This window comes from Mycena indigotica (assembly GCF_014461135.1).
Source record: "Mycena indigotica strain 171206Taipei chromosome Unknown Mind.scaff0002, whole genome shotgun sequence".
Taxonomy (NCBI): domain Eukaryota; kingdom Fungi; phylum Basidiomycota; class Agaricomycetes; order Agaricales; family Mycenaceae; genus Mycena; species Mycena indigotica.
Window position 1 is genome coordinate 1,015,212 of NW_023503001.1, and position 22,374 is coordinate 1,037,585.

At 55.0% G+C, this 22,374-nt stretch overlaps 5 protein-coding genes across 5 annotated transcripts; 2 read left to right on the top strand and 3 right to left on the bottom strand.

Moving 5' to 3' along the window:
- Nucleotides 1–793: 793 nt before the first annotated feature.
- On the top strand, nt 794–1,381 carry MIND_00187500 (uncharacterized protein; the record flags this gene model as incomplete). Its single annotated transcript, XM_037358783.1, has 3 exons — nt 794–994; nt 1,042–1,263; nt 1,313–1,381. 3 exons carry the CDS (start codon nt 794–796, stop codon nt 1,379–1,381), a joined length of 492 nt encoding a protein of 163 aa, XP_037223878.1.
- Nucleotides 1,382–5,309: 3,928 nt separating this feature from the next.
- Nucleotides 5,310–5,985, bottom strand: MIND_00187600 (uncharacterized protein; the record flags this gene model as incomplete). Its single annotated transcript, XM_037358784.1, has 5 exons — nt 5,934–5,985; nt 5,774–5,886; nt 5,708–5,721; nt 5,510–5,661; nt 5,310–5,464 (listed from the first exon to the last, which is right to left on the bottom strand). Exons 1-5 carry the CDS (start codon nt 5,968–5,970, stop codon nt 5,310–5,312), a joined length of 471 nt encoding a protein of 156 aa, XP_037223879.1. The 5' UTR covers nt 5,971–5,985.
- A 344-nt stretch (nt 5,986–6,329) lies between these two features.
- On the bottom strand, nt 6,330–7,757 carry MIND_00187700 (Alcohol dehydrogenase superfamily protein; the record flags this gene model as incomplete). The annotated part of the gene is made up of 8 exons (XM_037358785.1): nt 6,330–6,477; nt 6,532–6,617; nt 6,671–6,757; nt 6,815–6,998; nt 7,052–7,406; nt 7,467–7,508; nt 7,554–7,668; nt 7,716–7,757. The coding sequence occupies 8 exons, from the start codon at nt 7,755–7,757 to the stop codon at nt 6,330–6,332; spliced, it is 1,059 nt and encodes a 352-aa protein (XP_037223880.1).
- A 329-nt stretch (nt 7,758–8,086) lies between these two features.
- On the top strand, nt 8,087–9,687 carry MIND_00187800 (F-box domain-containing protein; the record flags this gene model as incomplete). The annotated part of the gene is made up of 4 exons (XM_037358786.1): nt 8,087–8,173; nt 8,220–8,656; nt 8,707–8,956; nt 9,007–9,687. The coding sequence occupies 4 exons, from the start codon at nt 8,087–8,089 to the stop codon at nt 9,685–9,687; spliced, it is 1,455 nt and encodes a 484-aa protein (XP_037223881.1).
- A 1,530-nt stretch (nt 9,688–11,217) lies between these two features.
- Nucleotides 11,218–12,201, bottom strand: MIND_00187900 (uncharacterized protein; the record flags this gene model as incomplete). The annotated part of the gene is made up of 6 exons (XM_037358787.1): nt 11,218–11,273; nt 11,330–11,544; nt 11,608–11,703; nt 11,754–11,906; nt 11,967–12,056; nt 12,116–12,201. 6 exons carry the CDS (start codon nt 12,199–12,201, stop codon nt 11,218–11,220), a joined length of 696 nt encoding a protein of 231 aa, XP_037223882.1.
- Between the last annotated feature and the right edge of the window lie 10,173 nt (nt 12,202–22,374).

Sequence of the window (22,374 nt, forward strand, 5' to 3'; positions counted from 1 at the left end):
CGGGTTCAGTGAGGTCAGCGATGGGCTGCGGCACGGCGAAGTTAACTCGCAGCACTTGCCGTGCCGCGACAGCCATGTGGCGGATCCGATCCCGGCCTTCCCGGCGGCGCATCGCGCCACACAATCAGCACATGCTGATGCGCGGCGCGGGCGACCGGCGCGCCGGTCCGGGGTGGTGACCTTTGGTGAATCGCATTCGCGGTATCACCAGTGTCGCACTGGCATTCCCCGCCTGCATGGTTGTTCGCCGGAGCCCCCGACTCAGAGACCAGCGAGCGCACGCGCAGGAGCAAGCGAAAGAGCCTGCAGCGAGGCGGTCGTCCGATGCGCCGCCGGTTTGGGTGCGATCGCGCGAAGATGTCGATGAGTCAGAAAGGTAAAAACGAGCGAAAAAGGTCGTCCTCTTCTGACAAGTTATAACACGTGCAGGTCTAGAACACGCCCCGGTGGCGCGCCCCTTTACCGCCGTACCTCGACTGCCAGCGTGCCCAACGCCGCATACCGCAGCACAACCAGCTCGCTACTTAGAACACGACACCACGAAACGCCCTCGCGATCGGTGCAGCTGGGACGTGATCGCGCGGCATCGCCCGAAACGGATGCGGTAAGGCGCAATTTATCAGATCAGCCGCGGCAGCTGCAGCCTCGTGGCCTTCGCGACGCGCCAACGCCACGCAACGGCGCTAACGTCATTACGCGTTTCGGCGTAATTGCTCGCGTTTGCTCTTAACGCCCTCGTGCGTCCGCTTCGGGCCTTCCCTCCCTCCCTCCCCCTTGCCTCCCCGCCCTGACTATGCTGCGCAAGTCCAAGACGCCGAAGAGCACTAGTGCGAGCCAGAGCAATAGCAGGCCGAAGCCGCGGTCCGCGCCGTCCGCGTGGTCGACGGCGTCGAGCGCGAGTGTGGGCACGCCGCGGAACTCGTTCACGGAGACGGACTACTACCGCACGACGAAGGACGAGATCCACTCGCCCGTCTCGTGGGCGGCCTGCCAGGTGTGCTTTGTCGTGCGAATGTCGTGGGTGGCGCTGACGGGGCGCAGACACTGGCGCTCGGCGCGGACACCGACGGCGACACGGACGGCGACACGGACGGCGAGGACATCGTGGAGATCCGGCTTGCCCGCCCGCCGGCGCGGGGGCCGTATATCGTCGGCGACGACGGTGGGCGGCAGAAGAGCAGGGCGCCGGTGCTCCTCCCGGACAACGAGCTCGCGGGGGAGCGCGATGAGGACAAGGACAAGCGGCAGGCGTCGCCGTTCTGGGTGCGTATTCTCGTCTTACCAGGGAAACAGAGTTGATCTGTTGCTGCAGCTCGCTCTGAACGCCTTTTTCCGCCCGCGCAAGTGGCGTCGGCGGGAGACGCGCCCTACTCGGCGCTGACCTGGCCTACTCTTCAACGCTACACTACACGCCGCGCAACAGCGCCTAGGTATCTTCCTCGCACCTCCCCGCTCCTGAAGCCCCCACGCTCCTTCGCCTTCTTGTCCTTGTCTCTCTCATTCTTGCATCTTCCCCGCATATCCGCCTTCTTGTGCCATCCCTTCTTCCTCCCGCACTGTACATGTACCCCCGCCATATACTCTCCTACGCATACTTAAACCAACTAACAACCTGTACCACCCCCGCATACACGCATTGTCTACCTGCTACCCGCTGTACTAACCGACCGCCACGTATACACTACTGTTCTGCTACTTCCTCTCCCTCGGAAAAACGGGCGTGGATGAGCAATATGCGCTGACTCCGACTCAATTGTCACGATCGACGCTGCACCACGATCGACACTACTGTGACTGACTCGTCCTGGGAAAAGGGAAAAGTGTGGCGTCGCGATCGAGATTCGAGACGTTTGACAGCAAGTACAATGTCTTGCAGTCGACACGCATACTAGCATGGCCACCCGCTGCACTCGTACTCCGCCGCGCAGAGCACGAGCAGATGCACACTACTTACGTGTCGTCCGTTGGAAGGAGCAACGCATCGTCGAGCGCGATTCACCGGCGCCACCAGCGGCTCCGCGCCGCAAACACGCCGCACGGCACTGCCTATTTTACCCGGGTACACGATGAGACGCCGGGGATCGACGCGCAGAATGCTGCGGGACTTGGCTAGTGGCAAGTCCAGACAAAGACAACAGACGCAGATTCACGCCCCGACGCTCGACGCAGTGGCCGGCCGGGGTCACAGCGGTTGCGGCGTGCCTACCTCAGTGAGCAGTGAGCACCGAGCGCGCCCGTCCCGGAATTGCGCTGCTGCTGAAGAGTGCCCGGGCCTTGGGTGCATCGCGCTGCGCGTATCGGCCGGGCGAGCCGCGAGTGCCCGTGCTTGACGTCATGTCATGGACGTACGGGTGATGGTTCAGCCCTTCCCTTCCAAGTTCCAATCCTTATCTGCAGGTGGGTCGTGGAACAGTTTCGTCCCTCAAACCTGTTTACAATTGTCTTAAAAATTGCTCTTCAGGCTCTTCTGCTCCACCTTTGGCGCCGTTTCGAATCTGTCACGAGAAGATGCAATTCCAAAGTGCTCAACACATGTCCACAACTGTGAGGGATGTACCCACTCCATGACCCATCTACATATACTGAACGGGCTCTATGCGACGCTTTTGTAATGTTATGCGACTCTTTTGTGTCCTTTTTTTTTTTTTGATGGAGGTCAGACCAAAATCCATTCAAGCCCAAACCAGACATCTTTGGTCTAAAATCCTGTAAGGGCAACCCCAGAGGCCCGAAATCAGGGTCCTGGCAGGGGAGGATTCAAAGTGTGACTGGCAGGGGAGGATCCACAGAGAAGAAACTCTGAGGGTCCACCTGCCAAGCAGCCAACTATATACTGCTCTCTTGATGCGCCAAGAATCATTGTTGCTCCATGCAATATGCTGCGCCATGTTGCATGCCAGGTCCCAGAAGGATCTTTCTGCAGATCCTGATGAATTACGTACATGGATATCAATCTGTGGACAGAACAACGGTCGCTTGGGCATCACGTAGGTAATTGATGGAAAGGTGTCTGATGCCGAGATGTGATGGACAGATGCCGAGACAGGGGTTCCCCTGACAAATCCAGCCAAAACCATAGACACTGTCTGAGGCCTGAGCACAAATCTGGACAAGTAACTCCATTGTGAATGACACATATAAAACAAGATTTGGACATTTAAGGTTATTCACTACTAGTATACCCAAAGGCAACATCTTTTGTGAATAAGACCTGGCCCATTCTCTCCGGCGCTGGTGTCTGGGCCACTGAGGGCTTGCAACACAGAAAGATTTTGAAGGTTATCAAATAGTTTGACAAAAATGGCAACTGAGCTGATATGACAGGAGAGACCAATTTGTGTAGTCAAAACCAGATATCAGATAATTCTGTAACAACATATACTTCTGCACTTGTTAACAACTAGATGACACAGTTGATTGAGCTACTATAGGGGTACCAACTGTGGCACTATCTGTCAGGGGAACCTCCCTTTCGGCCCGGAGACGCGTCCGATTCCAGTTCCGACTCCGGTCCGGCCCTCCATCTCGCCCGCACAATCACCGATCCGTCAACGCCCTTCCGACGGTCGTCCTGGGACCTCGCCTGCAACGCCGCCCAAGCTTTCTGTGCCTGACAGCGGCAGCTATGGACAAGCAGTATATAGTCAGCTACCTAGCAGGCGGACCCTCAGAGTTTCTTCTCTTTGGATCCTCCCCTGCTAGCCTCTAGGTCAGCTTCATTTGTATTCGCTTACCAATGTTCACGCTTTGGATCCTCCCCTGCTAGGACCTTGATCTCAGGCCTCCGGGGTTGCCCTTACACTATCATCCTGAGTGGACAGGTGTTCGACAGCCCTTTAAAAGTTTATCATTTAGAAATGTGTGTCAAAACCAGATATCAGATATTTCTCTGATAACATATGCTTCTGGACCCTTTAAAAACTAGGACTGAGCTATCATGGGATCACTGGCTGTGGTACTATCATCCTGAGTAGACAGGTGTTGAACAGCCCTCATCTAGATATTTTATCCTTAAGACTTCTCATTAGATAGACAAGACCATACTCTGATTGAGGACATTGGTAGAGACACCTCATGAGGCTGATCTTGTTCCAAAGTCTTGCGTATCGTCTTGCGAAAATTCAGACTATAATCTCAAAGTAAGAAATCATAACATAATTAATAAATCAATGATTGAAGAAACCTGGCAAGTAAGGAGTTGGCAAATACTAAGAAAGGGTTAAAGCAACTTATTGCTCTGTCAACATAGACTGACAACTGCCTCTGACAGCAAATATTGCTAGCCAAATCCCTGTGTAGTTGATATGAAGATGGTAGAAAGGGAAAATATAATAGAGATACAAACAGGTATTCTTGCTAGTAAAGAACTGTGCTTGAATCTAGTTCTTATCATCTGAATAGATAGAAACTCTCACAGTGATGATACAAAGGAGACCAACAGAGCTTGGGCACTTGAGAGAGATATAATATAGATAACTTTATACCTGCCTTGTAATCACTCCAGTTTCTGAATCAAGGTGATCAGAAGATCAAAAAATTATTATATAAGAGCATGTAACTCACCAATTGTCCACTTGATTAATCTGTCAAGGACATTTCTAGAGCTACAACTGATATGAGTCCCCAAATGGCTATATGACTAAATTATACCTATATATTGTTTGTGTTTTGGCCTTGTAAAGCACCAGTACCAAGGTGATAGTAATGATCACATCATTGCTGACATTGATAACCCATATGCTGTCCAGCAGGATCCACCACTTGTGGTAGAATGAAGTAAATGAAATCTTTGGAGATCCAACTATGAACACAAGGGGGGGTTCAAAGTTCGAATCACGGATATAGGGTCGGAAAGTTTTTTTCTGACCCCCCCGGGACCCCCCCCTCCCCCCCTCCTGCCATATATAGTAATACATTCTCACGATCAGCGTCATGTGACCACTGATGCGATCAAAAAGTGGGATAAAAAATTCAATCTTTGTGAAACTTTTTTTGTAAAAAATTTATACATGTGTATGTGTATATGTGTAGGTATGTATGTACCTAGAGCCTTCCAACACACACATGGCAGGCCATATCAACACTCCAACATGTTCACCTCTCATCAATTACCTGATGCATGGGCCTCTGACAGAGTGGGCTATCCAAGTGCATGGGCCTGAAGGTATATAGATATAAGTAATGAGAGTGCTGAAGTATAGAAATTAGAAGGTATACACTATATTTTCAGTGTCTTTATACCCATATAAGGCCCAAATCTTTTATATACAAAAAGTTTTTTTTACCCCCCAGGGACCCCCCTCCCCCCCCTACCCCATGTGCCTGATAAGGATCTTGAACCCCCCTTGTATGAACATTGTGGTGCTGAGACATATCTGTCCCAATGCTAGAAACCAGATTGTGCAGGCAATTAACACTGCATGAGGCGCCAAAATCATGATTCTGTACGCAAAAAATGATTGGACTTTGAAAGGTGTAAGCATGGATGCATGTAATTTGCAGCACAGACCTGTTGGTGCAATGAGACCTGCTAGAAGTGCGGCTTCACCCAGGCTCAAAGGAATGCCTTTCAGGAATGGGTCAATGTTCTGTCCATATATTGAGATAGTGTAGGAGTATAAGCTGGCTGCAAGACTGGCTGCTTGTCCCAGCTCAGTGAGGCTAAGTTGAGGCTCAGCTGAGAAAGGGCCTGTTGCATGCGACTAACCAAATAAAGGCAACCTTGAAAATCCTCAGAGTTAAATAATAGATATATAGAAGGCTTTATGCATACCAGAAGCTTGAGCCACACTGAGTCATCCTGATAATGGGTATAATAGAAGTGTGCTTGAGTGCAGGCAATGCCCAGCAGAAGAAAGGAGCACAGAACTCCAACTTGGTATATTCCTAAGAAAAATGGTTAGTCCCATATTAATACAATGACATTTTATTGCCTAGGGTCAAGTTAGGATTGAATGGTTCAAGACTCATTATAGCCTGGATCGTAGTTGAGGGAGGAGAGAAAGGTGAGCACTTCTGCATAGAGCAGTTATATGAAACGGATTTCTGCACTGCCTTGACCAATCCATGCCGTCGTTCCATTTGATCAGTCTATCTTTGATCAATCTATCACCCATGATAGATAGGCATGTTGACTGTTGACTGAATTGGCACATCTCTTCTCATTACTCCCATCTGATGCTCTAAAGCCAGAAGATGGACTTCCACCATAATATTAGAATAGGTTCCATCATCATCATCAATATTAATTTTAGGTATTTGGACCTGCTTCTGCGAACACAAGTAATTATAGTCCTACAACATCCGCATATGGCAGTCCTGAGTGCGGTCTACATGCGCACGACGACCTTCCCGACATGCTGCTGCTTCCCAACATACTGCAGCGCCGCACGCGCGTCCGCGAAGTCGAACACACGGTCTATCACGGGCCGCGTCATCTCCGGGCGAGCCGCGAGCACGCGGAGGAGGCACCGGAAGCTGTGGGGCGTTACTTGGTCGCGGAATGCCAGGAGATGAAGCGGAACGACGCACTGCGCAACGCTGCCGATCGAGTTCCCGCGGATGTGCAGCTCCTTCCAGATCGCGGGCACGACGACGCTCACGGCGGGGACATCGTCCTGCGTCAATTTTTGAATCAGCAGTCATACAGAGAGACTAGGCTACGACGTACGATGCCGCCAAGTTGTCCGATGAGATGGATGTGCCCACCCGTCTTGACCGCCGAGAGCGAGCGCTCGAGCGTCGTATTTCCGCCCATCTAAAAAAAGAGGAAATATTCAAGTTCGTAATACTAGCATTGTGAGAGCAAGCGCACCTCAACTACGCGATCCACACCTTGCCCGCCCGTCAGCTTCTTCAATTCCTCGTCCCACGCAGGCGTGTGGCTATAGTTTATTCCGTGAGCCGCCCCGAGCCTTTTCGCGACCGCGAGCTTCTCGTCCGACGACGAAATCACGATCGCCTGGGCGCCGGCAGCGATCACAAGCTGCAGCGCGAAACTGTACGCCAATGTCAAGCATAGCTTGGAGATATGACGAAGAAAGCCACGCACATTGACACCCCACCAGTGCCCTGGATCAACACCGTCTCACCCGCCGTCAGCGGCCGCGGCCCGCCAAACAGCGCGTTATACGCAGTGACGCCGGCACAGGGCAGGGTCGCTGCCTCCTCAAACGAGAGGTGCTCCGGGACCGCAACCAGTGAATGGGCAGGGAACGCGCAGTACTCGCGGAGGACACCGCTGACGGGTGCGCCGAGGGCGCTGTTCATGATGTCGGTGTTGTAGTTGTCGCCGGTGCGATGGAGAAAGAAGCTTGCCGTGACGCGGTCCCCGAGGGCCCATCCCTTCGCGTCTGGGCCGAGCGCGACGACTTCACCGGCCATATCGGAGCCGGGCGTCAGGTTTTCTGCGATTCTACGGTGGTGGTTGAATCAGAGGGAGAAAGGGGAGAGGGAGGCAGGCGTACGGGGGGCGGAAACTCGCCACGGATGACCATTAGGTCGCGGTACTTCGAAACATAAACATTTGCATGCAAAACAAGTTGGTGACACACCTGAAGAGAAACGGCCTTGATCTTCACTAACACCTCCGTCCCCTGGGGCGGCAGCACAGGCACCTCCCGCAATTCCAACCCGTCGAGCGAGCCCGTCTACGTATACGCGGCCATACTTATTAGCACCAGCCGCCCTTGCGCAGAAATGGAAAGCAAGCGCACCTGCGCGAGGACATATGCACGTGCACTCTCCGGATACGCCATCTGCCTCTGAATTTACTCCTCCACCCTGCCCCAGCAATGGGGTATAAGTACACGCCCGGCTAAACTTTCGACGCTGACCCATTCCCCTGCTTCGTCAGCGCACTCCAACGAGCACGTCGCGATGAGCGCTTGAGATGGCTTGGTCAGCGCCAGGTCGCCGCGGCCACCGGGGACGCGCGGATGGGGTGAGAAACTGGACGAGGGTGAGGGTCCGAAAACAAGCCGGTCACGACTGACGTGGTGTGACCGGCTTAAGTAATAGTCGTCACAAAGTTTTTTCCTGAGCGCCGCTCCGTGACAGCGTGGCACCGCCTTCCGTCCTGACGACGATGTCCTCCGTGGAGGATCTCCCACCCGACATTCTACTGGTCCTCATGGGCTACTTGGATGCACAGGACCTGCTCCGGCTGCTCTCCGTGCCCACTTTGCCCTTCCTCGCTTCCGTGCCTGACCCTTTGACAGACATGCCGTCGAATCCACGCGCTTGCAGACGAGCGCAGCATATGGCTGGCCGCCATAGCGCACCTTGAACTCGTTCAGCACCAACCGGTAACATCGTTCCAAGACGACCTGACCGTCTTGTCCACCCAAGACCTCCAATTCCTCGTCCGCCGCGCCGCAGGCATCTTGTGTAACCTGGACTCGCCCCACCCGCAACTGGCGGAGATAGCCGCGTTCAATCTGGAGGACTTTTCGGAGGCGGTGTTCATCCCGGGCACGGGGCTGCTTCTGATGAGCGGCTTTCAGCAGCTGGCGGTATGGGACGTGTTTGCGCGCCGTTGCGTGGCAACGGTAGATGTTGAGAAGGGCGAGCCGCAGGGCGCCCAGCTGACGGTATTCGTCGCACCGTGCGTGTGGGTCGGCGCACGTGCGTTGTTCTCTGGTGGCTTGACGCGCCGGTACGTTCTTTCAGCGTCTAGTCCCAGAATCCTGACGAATAGACTCTCAGAGCAGCCCAAGGGGAGCTCCTGGTCGATAAACTCGCCGCCATCTACGTTGATGTTGAGGACCGGGAGAATATCCAGGTGGATATTCTTTACTCATCGCCCGTGCAGAGGATCCGCCGGTCGCACTGGCCGGAGCACTTCATCTCCGCCGCGCTGATGGGGTTCTCCACCGAGGACGGCGAGATCGTGTGGTGGGACTTTGCCGCGGACGAGGTGCACCGCCAACGGTATATGTTCCCGATGAACCAGATGGTGCGCGAAGTCTTCCCCAGATATCCGTCGGGCATTCATCACAACGGCAGGGACGCGGGGCGACTTCAGGGCTGTTTTACGATTCTCTCACCAAGCGGCTCCATGGATTCGCACCCTACGATTTCGAGAACGAGGCAGGCCTGCATTCGGCGCAACTCGGGTCGATCCGCGGCCACCATGCCCCGCTTGAGTCGCAAGCGATCCCCGTGCGCTTCCCCACCGCGGAGAGCCTCGCCCAGCTCACGGCCATCGCGCGGCTCTACCTCAGCTCTTCAATCCCACCATCCATGGTCGGCAGCTACGCCAAATTCGGCGTCTTCGCGGTGACCTACGGGACGTTCCGGCGCATCGGCCAGCCCGAGCCGGACGACCGGCGCTTCCTGCACTTCTTTCGCGGGCCTTCCTCTGGACTGCCAATGGTTGGGCAGGCAATCGAAAGCCTGCCGTACCAGTTCCCGCCGTTCCTCACGCCGGTCTTCGGCGTGGGGTCCACCGGCAGCGTCTTCATACGCGGCTTCGTGCAGCCCAAGGCCCCGCCGGGCACGCGGCCACTCGTCGGCGTGCTGCGCCTGCGCCGCGGAGCGCAACAGCCGGCGCTCACCTGCTTTCATGGCGAAAATCTTACGGCGAGCGGGCCGATCGCGCACGATGAGATCGTCGGGCTGGCGAGCATCTGGGATCATAGAACCAGAGTGATTCGAGTGTTTTCGTATGCCGGCAATAAGCATTAAATCGCTGCTAGAAAGGCCAGCAGTTGAGGTTGACGATAGTGATTGATACCTATACTATGATAAAACCTTGCTGGACAAGGAATTAAAAAATTGGAGCCAAGCCAGAAACTAACTTATGTAACCTTATTGAGCTTGGGCTCCACTAGGCCCTTTACTGTACATGGCAGAGTACTAGTCTTATTTTATGCAACCTTGTAGTTTCCTCTTGTCACTGGGGACAAATGGAAGGGTTTAACGCACATCTACACACATGAGTGCTGGCTTGACTCCCCGAGCAATTTATTTGCTCCCCATTTTTATTTTTGATGTCGCTGCTATTAGTGTTTCGGGTTATTTTTTTTTTAAAAAAAAAACTTTTTCAAAAAAATATCTCCCAAAGTTATTAGATTTAGATTTTGTGTCATTTAGGGCAACATGTGAAAAAATTAAATCAAATTTTACAACCAGTGTGATATGTGACATCTGAACTAAGTAAAATGCCACAAACAAGGGATAACTTATTCCACAGTCAGGCCCTACCCACTGCAGGTATATGTTAAGGGCCATGTCAACCAAAGGACCGGAGTCAAAGTTGGAGTCGGAAATAGAATCAAAGTTGGAGAGCACTTGGGGGCGGAACACCACAGAAGGATGTTTGGGTGACCGGGGCTTCCAGTTGACCAAGACAAGACAAGAAGAGAAGAGCGGAGTTGAGATGATGCTGGGAGATAGAGACCAGCAACATTAATTTACAAACTGAAGTACGTAGTAATATATCAAAGTATTTATAGTACGAGAAGTAATGGAAGTGGAATAAGGGATAACAAAGTAAGTAATGATATTACAACAAAGTCAAGTAAAGTAGAAGACACTATGGACATTAATGTATTTTCTGCCCCAGAAAATGCACAGAAAATTTGAAATTTTCTGAAGATCTTCTGAAGATTTTCCGAGAATTTTTCTGTCACGGAAAATTTGGAATTTTCCATCAATCTTCTGAGAATCTTCTGGAAATTTTCCGGGTCAGAAGATTTCTGATTTTCTGCCACGGAAAATTTTCAGAAAATGTAGCACTCAGATCTGTGATCCGGCCGATAACATTTGTTCTGGCATACAAATTAGCTATTAAGGCAATCAGTCAGCATACTGAATCAACTCCAATCCCCATTTGCTACAATTACATTACATTGACCTACAACCAGTATAATAGTATACAAGGCTTGTCTTGTATCTTGTGCATGTCCTGCTCTCGCCAGCTCCCGCATCCTTTTCAGAAGACCCACCATTGGATAGTCAACCGTGTCTCTCCACCACCTATGTGCCGGCCATCTCTTCCACCGTGACGACCAATGGTGAGCAGCTTCTGCAGCTTCACAAAATCCACTTACAGTTCGACAACCACGTTCCTCGTTGCGCTAACAGCAGCTTGTGTGGCGCTACTATACTGAGACAGGTCGTGGCCGTAATGTTGGCAGTACTGGTGCAGCAACGACTCGGAGGCTGCAGGTTGCGGGCCAGGTGGGGTCTCTTTGTGCAGCATGTTGGTTGGAGTTAAGGCGGGGCGGGGAAAGCATGGGTTACACTGGCAGCGCGTGAGGGTGGCGGGGCTAGAACGCAGCATTGGCTAAGCCGCGGCTGCTTCGAACACGAGAAGGTTACCAGCCATGCATTCGTTGCTGGGGCGCTGTCTTGTCGCTGTTGCCATCCATGTAGCTTGCTGTCCCGCCCGCAGTTGTTGTGAATGGGCACACATTCCAGGGCGGCAGGTGTTGGCGTCGAGATGCTGGAGGGAATTTGAGCAGCTGCAGGTCCTGGGCTGTCTGGCGATGCAGTTGAATGCCTGGCGCGACCCGGCTCTGTAGCAGTAGTCCGTTCCGGCTGTGAGATGGCTGTCGAAGGAGAAGGTTGTCGGCGATCACGTGGAGGCCGGATTCTTGCTACCAAAAAGGGATAAGCCACTTGAAGGTGCCGCGGTGGAGTCGACTTGTTCTGCTTGTGTCCACTGGCTGTGGCTGGCGGCGCCGCGTAGAGACACGACTTCGAAGGTGAATACACATGCATTAAGACTGTGCAGAGATGCAGCACACCTGCGACAGTGCATTCGATCTGACAAGACGGCGCTGGTCAGTTCCTCCAAGTCGTACCACTGCCGCCTGTCCGGGTATGACGAGACTGCTGATGACGTGTCGTAGAAGGTTGGTTGGTGGCTTTCAGGGCCAGCGACAACTTTGGAGGCAATTCTGGACAATGTAGAATGAGCCTTTTGAGGACAGGAGACCGTAGTTAGCGTATCCACCCACATGAAACAGATTTTGAGGCTTGCTGGGTGGCCGTGCAAATGGCCCAAGTCAGGCGAGGTGTGACCAGCGAGGCCGGGGCGAGTGGGTTGCCTGGTACTACTATATAGCGAGTGGGAGTCGAAGAGAAGGAGGTCGCGTGTCCGAGCCACGTGTCTTCGGTCACAGTATCACGGTCTGGGTTTCTCTTTCCTCTGCTCGCAGTAATGATAATGAGCAGCCTGGTGCGGTCATGCATTGGGGACAGTTGTAGTTCCCCGGCATGCGACGACGAGCAGGCTGCAAGCGCCACTGGCGGAGGCCAAGTCTGCTTGCAACAGAAACATGTATGTGACAGTGTTACGACAGTGTTACACTGTTTCAAAACACTGATTATATAATCATGGTCGGCCGTCCCACTCCGAATGGTCTTTTATGGTGGTCACTTTGGGAAAATATCCCCCCCTGCCATATATGTGTACATTTTTTCGCGTTTAGCACAATTTTTCCTGTATTTCTCGGTGGATTTGACTGTAACTGACCATGATAATATAAAATTATATGTGTTACTTCTATAAGGCATTTGCAATTTAAAAAAAGTTACATGCTTGGACTTATGTGGCATTTATTAATGATTGCCTTTTTTGGTTAAACTTTAAAAGCTATTAGAAAAGAAACAATAGTCACTGTATTCTATATTTTTGTTTAGCTGTGACAGATTATGACAGTACATAACAATTTGCACAGGCCACTGTCCACAGACTACAGTTCCAGGGTTTAATAACTACTATTAACCCCAAAACTTGTCTAGTAATCTTGAAATTAGAGGCATTTCTGTATCAATTCAAGAGATATCCAGGCTACTTACTGTCAATTGAACCTAATTAAGCTGGCAGTAAGCCAAGGCTCAGTATCTGCCTTAGACAGACTGAAATTTGGGTCAATCCATTGTCAATAGTCTTGGTGATGTGTAAATGAGGTTTGGCTGGGGATGCTATAATAGCCTATTGGGCCCTGGGGTGATGAACCAGTTCAGCCACTGGGGTTATGCAGAAAAGTCATGCCATGTTGCGGAAAAGTCGCACTGTCAAAATAAATATGTTGCTGAGTCTGTAAGGGCAACCCCGGAGGCCTGAGATCAAGGTCCTAGCAGGGGAGGATCCAAACCGTGAACATTGGTAAGCGAATACAAATGAAGCTGGCCTAGCAGGGGAGGATCCAAAGAGAAGAAACTCTAAGGGTCCGCCTGCTAGGGAGCTGACTATATACTGCTTGTCCGTAGCTGCCGCTGTCGGGCACAGAAGGCTTGGGCGGCATTGCAGGCGAGGTCCCAGGGCGACTGTCGGGAGGGCGTTGACGGATCGGTGATTGTGCAGGCGAGATAGAGGGCCGGACCGGAGTCAGAACCGGAGTCGGACCGGAATCGAACACGTCTCCGAGGGGCCAAAGGAGGGGGTTCCCCTGACAAACTTGTTATAGTGTGGTATTGATAATAATAGGCTGAACAATCTCTATACTCAGGGTGATGTTATTCTGACACAGCTTTATAAACTCAAGGAAGTATATTTTGGGAGGGTCTTGACGGATCGGTGATTGTGCAGGCGAAGGAGGCCGTGGACGATGGTCGGGGTGGGTCAGAGCGTCCAAGGGGGTGGGTCGGACACTGGGGGCACAAGCTACGGCGTGCCGGAACACGCGGACCGACCGCGTGGCTGGCCGCGTGCTTGACTCGTACCTACCGCGGACCTACCGCGTCTCCACCTATTGTTCACCGCATGACGAGGATATGACGTCATGCCTCGTGGCATGGATTGAAAGTTTCGAAAAAAAAAACTCTTCAGTAATCACCAACCATGAGTGGCACAGCACACGGACCTGCCATTGGCAGACGCGTTGATCAAGGCTCCGACTTCATGCAACGCGAAACCACCCAAAACATCCGCCCCTCGCTTTGCATGTGCTCCGTGTCGAGTCCGTCGATGACAAGCACGAGCTCATCAATGTCATTCTCGCGATCGAACCGGCCAGCACCATTCGTCAAGACAAGGGCGAGGAAGCTGGCTGCTCAGGCCAAGGAGGGAGCTCAGTTCCTTTTTACTCCATGTTGATCCCATCAACTGAGTTTCAAATGTTATTTTTCACCGAAGAACAAGTCATTAATATTTATTCAGGCTGTCCGTACTACTTAAAAGGACTTCTAGACAATCCCAGCCATTCCTCACATCCACACTAACCTCCGGCCGCGCACGTCTCTGCCAAGCCGTGCTGTTGTCCCCCCACCCCTCTGTGATGCGGCCGTAGCGCGCTACGGCCAGTTACAAACCTGCCCCGATCTGCCAGTGCATTAGTGCGCAACTTTTGCAGTGGGGCGCTCATGCTTCCGCTTGACTCCATCGTGCTGCCCAGTGCCGGCGCGTCGTCGGCCCATACTTGTGGCCTGGGCTTGAGCCGACGTGGATGCGGGCTGAGTTCAATGCTGTAAGCGGGTGCCCAAACAACTAAGAACGACTCACCTTGGACCCTGCCCACGCGCGACCGCTTGTAGCTCCTCCATCCCCTGGTCTAAGCTTCCCTCGGCGCAGGCCTTTGGCCCGCAGCCAATTTCATTGCGCCCACCTTCAGCTCCGAGAGCGCCGAATCCATCAGTTAGTGTTGGGTAATACAGAAAGGCGCACCAGACGTGCTTAACGAACAACCCCGGTACACGCAGGCGCTGCCGCATTTTCCCCTTTGTCCAGCGCTTCCGTGTCGGAGGGCGACGTCCAGGCGCGTGTTGGGTGCACCAGCAAGAGGCAGGTGGCGGAGGTTCTAGGGTCTTGTGTCGGGGAAGATGCCGTTCTTTGCACTAACGGGGATGATTTCCAGTGCTTCCGTTATTGCCGAACTCACGATGAAGACGCGGCAGGTCCAACAACGGCGCCGGCGAATGTTTGTGTTTGTCAGCAGTAGTGCAACGGCGGTTTCGTGGCTGGGAGTGTTGGAGGTGCCTTGTTGGCCAGGTGAAGTACACCCCAGTGTGCGCGGCTTGTTGTAGCTAGGAAATGAAGCAGTGCTCGCGGCGCTTATCAAGTTTGGAGCCCCCACCGCCGCTCGCGCGCGGCCGGCGCCGGGCGGCCTGCCGTCAATGACGAAGGACACGTTTGTGCGGCTGCCTGCGAAGATGGGGGCATAATATGAGATGCACTGGCCGGATATGTAGATAGGAGCGGCACGGGAAAGGGCGATGGTGACGCACCGCAGAAGGTGTATGTCGGTTTCGCGCCGCACAGGACTGAGCGGCGTCCATACATGCTAGACATAGGACAAATCTCCTTCATCTACACCATCCAGCGGACTCAGAGTTCGGCCTGATCGGCGCTGATGGCCAAATTTTCAGGGGACGCGAGACGGCTGAGCCGTGGGGGATGGAGGTGATAAACACACCGTGCGAAAAGGTCAGCCCACGGTAAGTCTTTTCACTGAATTTACGCACTCAGGCAACAAGGGACACCAACGGCCTTATCCTGCTTGATAACGCATGGGAGGTGGTGCCCAGATATTCACATCTGCATTCCCAGGTAGAACGAGTGGGAGACGCACGCCTTGCAAAACAGAGATCGGCCTGCGCAGAAACAACCACTGCCCCGCTCTGCTCGGGATTTCAGACACTCAGCGCGCTTGGTTTGTGCAGCCCACGCAGACCCGTTCTCGGCCCGCCGGGCGCAATTCTTGGGCAGACCGCCAACTTGGCCGTCGGTGGCCGTTCCAGCCTGCCACAGGGCGCCGAGAGGCGTCGGCCACGTTGGTAACACTCCCCCGTATTCTCCCGAATGTCGTCAAGAGCTTGCGAGGCCCGTTTGGGCCGCAACGGGCAAGTTTGGGCCTTGCCCGTTGCGGGCCAAACCTGGGCCGCGTCGTCGTCGGGATCCAGTCGTCAGATCGATGCCAAACTTAGGCGAATCAAGGAAGGAGTCCTAGAGACACCGTGGTCTGCGTTTTGCGCCAATCGACGGTCGCAATGGCGCGCTATGGCGTTTTTTTTTACCCAGACTAACCTAGAAACTGCGGAGAATGGCGAATAGGAGATGACAGTGGGAGAGGGCAGGAATGGCGGCAGAGGGCGAATAGACATCGAGTAATGGTTGTATTCGGGTTGGCCGGTCTGGGGACTGCTTGAGTCAAAACCATGTAGAAAATGAGGAAAATGGCGCACCCTTTGCAGAAGGGTAACCAGCCTCCCTTTCTCTCACCGTCATTCGGCGCGGCCCTCGCTTGGTGGTCCAGTCTTGGAGGGCAAAATCCAGTCGCGTGTCGGGAGAAACGCCGAGAGGTGGTGGTTTTGTCAAGAGAAGCACGTCGTCACGGCGATCGATCGGGTCACGCTGATCTCGTGTCCGGCTAATGGGAATGGGGGCCATAACCGCGTGGCATCAGTTTCTTTCATGAGTAAAAGTAGTTGACTGTACCTTACATATCAGTAGCAACACCATTTGAAAGATGCAAGAACGCGGTTGGAACGCGGTAGGTCAGAGGTCAGCACGGAATCAGTCACGGGGCCAGGCCGCGTGTTCCGGCACGCCATAGGCTGTGCCCCCAGTGGGAGCGTCTGAGGGGGTGCCAGTCAGATGCGCCTTGGATGCGTTCGGAGGGTCCGAAGGAGGCCGAAGCGGGGGTTCCCACTGCGGGCAATGGAGCATATTCTGCCCTGGAATATGTTGAGAATATTATGAATATTACAGGGTGTATTCATTCCATTTTCTAGGCTGGAATATAACAGGAATATCCGTGGAATATTCTTAATTTTCTCACCATCTGCCATGTATATGACAGCCCGGAAAATGTTGGGCAGATCCGTGGAACATTCTCAATATGCCTCATGTTTTCATTCCATATTCCGGCCTGGAATATATCACATGTTCCAGCCTGGAATATTATGACCAGATTCTGTGACTATCATTGATTGGGATTTTGATTAGGATTCTATATACTATTTAAATTCATCTCTCCGTGCTTGGACAAGTACAAACATTCTGTCAGGGGAACCTCCCTTTCGGCCCCTCGGAGACGCCTCCGATTCCGGTCCGACTCCGGTTCCGTCTCCGGTCCGGCCCTCCATCTCGCCCGCACAATCACCGATCCGTCAACGCCCTCCCGACGGTCGCCCTGGGACCTCGCCTGCGACGCCGCCCAAGCCTTCTGTGCCCGACAGCGGCAGCTACGGACAAGCAGTATATAGTCAGCTACCTAGCAGGCGGACCCTTAGAGTTTCTTCTCTTTGGATCCTCCCCTGCTAGGTCAGCTTCATTTGTATTCGCTTACCAATGTTCACGCTTTGGATCCTCCCCTGCTAGGACCTTGATCTCAGGCCTCCGGGATTGCCCTTACAGCAGAAGAAACTCTCTACGGGATCAACCGGACAAGATTGCCAGGTTCGGGCGCTGACTCAGGCTCGGAGTACGAGTCCGTTCCGCCCTCGTCACCGCCCCTGCCACTTGTCCCCTCCTCCTCTACTCCTGTGGTCCCCGCACCCGTCATGCCGTCCGGAGTCACTCCTACCGCAGACGCCCAGCTGGACTCACTCGAGGCGAAAATCGATAGCCTAACTGAGGCCCTTGCTTTACTCACCAACCAGGCTTCCGCTGCCGCTGCCGCCGCTAATAATGCTGGCGGACCCCAAACACCATCGCCGGAGACGTCGATTCCGACTCCGACTCCGGTCCAGGGCGACTCCGAAGCCCTTTTTGGCGACATCAACCTCGCCTCAAAATGGGTCTTGCGACCAAACCCCCGTTCACCTTCAACGGCGACCGGAAACGCGGCCGCGCGTTCCTCTACGCGGTCCGCACCTACGCCCGCCTTGCCCCTGAGGCCTTCGTGGTCAACGGAGAGGCGAGTGAGGAAAAGGCCGTCCGCTATGCCATGTCGTTTATGGCAGAAGGACCCGCTCAGCAATGGGCGGAGCGCCACGGAAGCAAAGCCCCGTTTCCGTTTCCGTCCTGGGGCTCGTTCGTTTCCGAGTTTCGACTCCGGTTCGTCGAGGAGAACGAGCAAGATCATGCTCTCTCCAAACTGGAGACTTCCGCCTATCACATGGGCACAAAGGATGTCTACCAGTACACCGACGACTTCGAGGACCTGATGGACCTCGCCGGATTGAAGACGCGTTGGTCAAGGTGACCAAGTTCCGCCACGGACTTGACCCCCTGATCAACAACGGAATCACGTCCTCGAACGACCCCCGGACCTCCGGGATTACCTTAGCTGGCGCACCCGGGCCTTCCGTCAATACGAGGCCCTGGTCCGGGCCAAGCTGATCAAGTCAGCCGCCCCCAAGACGCCTGGCGGTTTGATTCGGACTCCGTTTCCGGTCAACCGCATCCCGGCTCCGGCCCCTTTCCGCCCGGTGGCTCCGGTCGTGCCACCCGCGGCCCGCGCCCCCGCTCCGGCGCCTCCAGCTCCCGTCCCTATGGAGTTGGATCGCACCAGGGCTCGGGGTGCCCCTCGTCGCGCCTGCTTCAGGTGCGGCGACCCAAACCATCTCGCCCGGGATTGCCCCCTCCCCGCCGATGTCCGCTCAATGGACATCCTCGACGAGGTGATCCAACAACTCGGTGACGAGATGTTAGCGGAGTTGATCGCCCGCTACACGGACACAGCTGCCCTGCCGGAGACGGCAGCGGAGTCGATGGCCGGAGAGGATTTTGTCCCCCGCGACGAGTGACTGGTGTGCCCTCGTTCGCGTCTATAAATCGTTTTGCCTCTTTGTATGATGAATGCAGTTCCTTGCCCTACAATGAGCCCGAAACGAAAGACACACCCTCTCCTGCCCCCGCCTCGACTCCGTCTCCGACTCCGCCCGCGACTCCGGTCATCGTCCTCCGCCGCCTCACTGCCTGGGAAAAGAAACTGCCCAAGCAGTACACCGTTGCCGCTGCCCCTGGGGCGAACTCCCTCCACCTCCCGTTGGAGCTTGAGTCCACCACCAGCGCGCTGAAGCTCTCACTCTCTGGGCTTGTTGACTGTGGCGCCACCTCCGACTTCATTGACACGAACTATGTTGCTCGGAATGGCATTCCGGTCCGCACCCTCGATCAGCCGATTCCGGTTTTCAATGTCGATGGCACCCCCAATGACGCTGGCTCCATCAAACAGATCGCGGACTTGGTCCTGCGCTACAAGGGCCATGCCGAACGAGTTCAGCTGGCCGTCACCCATCTTGGCAAGCAAGACCTCATCCTGGGGTATTCCTGGTTGCGGAAACATAACCCAGAGATCAATTGGGAAACCAAGGAGGTCAAGATGACACGGTGCCCCCGCAATTGCTCGACCTGCCGTGAGGAAGAGCGGGTCGAACGGACCGAGTTGCGGCGACTCCGGTCGCTTCAGAAGCGTCTCCGCTCCGGCCCGTTCCCCTCGGTCTGCGCCATGGACCTTTCTGGGTCTGATGACGGAGACGACTCCGTCTCCGGTGACGACTCCGGCCTGCCTGATCTGACGCCGGACTCCGACGACGACGATGACGATGGTCAGCTTGAAGATGGTGACCGCATCTTCTACACCTCGTTCCGCCCCTCGGAGGAGATACGCGCTGGCAGTACTGTCTCGCAACGCCTGGCCGAAGCCTTCGCCAGGAACTCCGCCCCTCCGCCCTCCGAGATCCCGGACTGGGCTAAGGAGTTCCAGGACGTCTTCAACAAGGAGTCCTTCGACACGCTACCGGAGCGGAGAGCCTGGGACCACGCCATTGAACTCGTCCCCGACGCTAAGCCCACCAACTGCAAGGTGTACCCCATCTCGCCCCTCGAGCAACGCGAGCTCGACGCGTTCATCGAGGAAGGGCTTTCGACGGGCCGGATTCGCCCCTCCAAGTCTCCGATGGCGTCTCCGGTCTTCTTCGTCAAGAAGAAGGACAGCGGACTCCGCGCCGTCCAGGACTACCGTGCTCTCAACGCGATGACTGTCAAAAACCGGTACCCCCTTCCGCTGATCAACGACCTCATCAACCGGCTCAAAGGCGCTCGTTACTTCACCAAACTCGACGTCCGTTGGGGCTTCAACAACGTCCGGATCAAGGAAGGTGACGAGTGGAAAGCGGCTTTCCGGACTAACCGAGGCCTGTTCGAGCCCTTGGTGATGTATTTCGGCCTGACAAACTCTCCCGCGACGTTCCAAACGATGATGAATGACATTTTTCAGGACCTCATCCTCTCCGGAGACGTCATGATCTACCTTGACGACATCTTGATCGCCCATTCCGACCTCCGGAAACACCGGCAGATTGTTCAGGAGGTCTTGCGGCGACTCCGAGAGCACAAGTTGTACCTCCGAGCGGAGAAGTGCGACTTGAAAAATCGTCAATCGAGTACCTCGGAGTCATCATCTCCCACAACCACGTCGAAATGGACCCCGTCAAAGTCGCAGGCGTCTCCGCTTGGCCGACTCCGGAAAACAAGAAGGACATTCAGCAGTTCCTCGGGTTCGCTAACTTCTACCGCAGGTTCATTCGGGACTTCTCGACCCTTTGCGCCCTCTTTTCGTGCTCACCAAGAAGGACCAGCAATGGACTTGGGGGCGACGCGGAGGCCTCCGCGTTCCAAGCGATCAAGGACGCGGTCACCTCGGAACCGGTCCTGGCGATTCCGGACGACACACGGCCTTTCCGACTCGAGGCGGACAGCTCTGATTATGCGACGGGGGCGGTTCTTTCACAATCCGCCCCGGACGGGAAGTGGCACCCTGTAGCATTCTATTCCAAAAGCTTAAATGATGTCCAGCGCAACTACGAAATCCACGACAAGGAGATGCTCGCGATCATCCCGCACTCGAGGAATATAGACACTTCCTCGAGGGCGCCGCACCCTGTCGAGATTTGGACTGACCATAAGAATTTGGAGTACTTCAGGAAGACGCAACACCTCAACCGGAGACAGGCCCGGTGGTCTCTGTACCTCTCCCGGTTCGACTTCACGCTGCACCACAAACCTGGCCGCGATATGGGTCGACCTGACGCCCTCTCCCGGAGACCCGACCACGGAGTCGATTCCGACAACTCCGACGTCGTCCTTCTGCGGCCTGAACTCTTCCACGTCCGCGCACTCGAGGGCGTTTCCGTTTCGGTCCCGGCTCTGAACTCCTCCGTGACATCCGTGATGCCCTCTCCGGTGAGCCTGACCTGGAGGAGCCCGTCGCACTAGCGGCCCGGCAACTTCTTAAGGTTCAAGGTCAAGCTCGAGGCCCCCGCTCCTCACGTTCTGATGAGTGGGCTGTCTCCGGCGGTCTTCTCCATTTCCGAGGAAAGATCGTCGTACCAAAAGACAAGGACCTCCGGAGACGCATCATCGAGCTCTGCCATGACACCCGAGTCGCCGGACACGCAGGTCGTTTCAAGACCCTGGAGTTGGTCTCCCGGAACTACTGGTGGCCTCAGATGTCTCGCCATATCGGCCGGTATGTTGCGACCTGTGACTTGTGCTGTCGCACCAAGGCACTCCGGAGACTGCCCCACGGAGAACTGCACCCCACGGAAACGCCTCCGGAACGCTGGCATACCGTCTCCGTCGACTTCATCGTAGAGCTTCCCGAAGCCCATGGGTACGACAGATCATGGTCGTCGTTGACACCCCTCGGAAAGCGCGCCCACTTCTCAGAGTGTCATACGACGGTCGATGCAGTAGGGGCAGCCCGCCTCTACTACCGGAATGTCTGGCGGCACCATGGGACTCCGGAGAAGTACGTCTCCGACCGCGGCTCGCAGTTCATCGGACTTCACCCGAGAACTTTGGCGTCTAATCGGCATCAAGCCCGCCACGTCCACCGCGTACCACCCGCAGACAGACGGTCAGACAGAGCGCGTCAACCAGGAGCTGGAGCAGTACTTGCGGATCTTCACCAACTACCAGCAGGACGACTGGGATGAGCTGATTCCGGCCGCGGAGTTCGCCTACAACAACCACGTTCACTCCTCCACGCAGCAGGTCCCCTTCATGACGGACACGGGACGGCTCCCCGCATGGGCTTCGAACCCGGAGTCCGTTCCGCCATGGAGTCAGTGAACGAGTTCCGCGACCGGATCGCCACTGGTGTTGCTGAAGCCAAGGCCCGCTCACTAAGGCCAAAGAGGAGTACAAGCGCTACTACGACCGGAGACGGACTCCGTCTCCGGAGTTTAAGGTTGGCGACCGTGTTTGGCTGGATGCCTCTGACATCAGGACGACTCGACCCTCGGAAAAGTTCTCCCATCGCCGCCTTGGGCCGTTCAAGATAGTCGCGGAGATCAGCAAAGGTGCCTACAAGCTCGACCTCCCTCCGCGCTACTCGAAGCTCCACCCGGTCTTCCCCGTCGTCAAGCTCGAGCTCGCTCAGGACGACCCCTTCGACGGACGCCCCGGCTCGACCAGCCCCTCCGGACCTCGAGGACGGAGTCCCGGAGTGGGAAGTAGAGGAAATCCTGGAC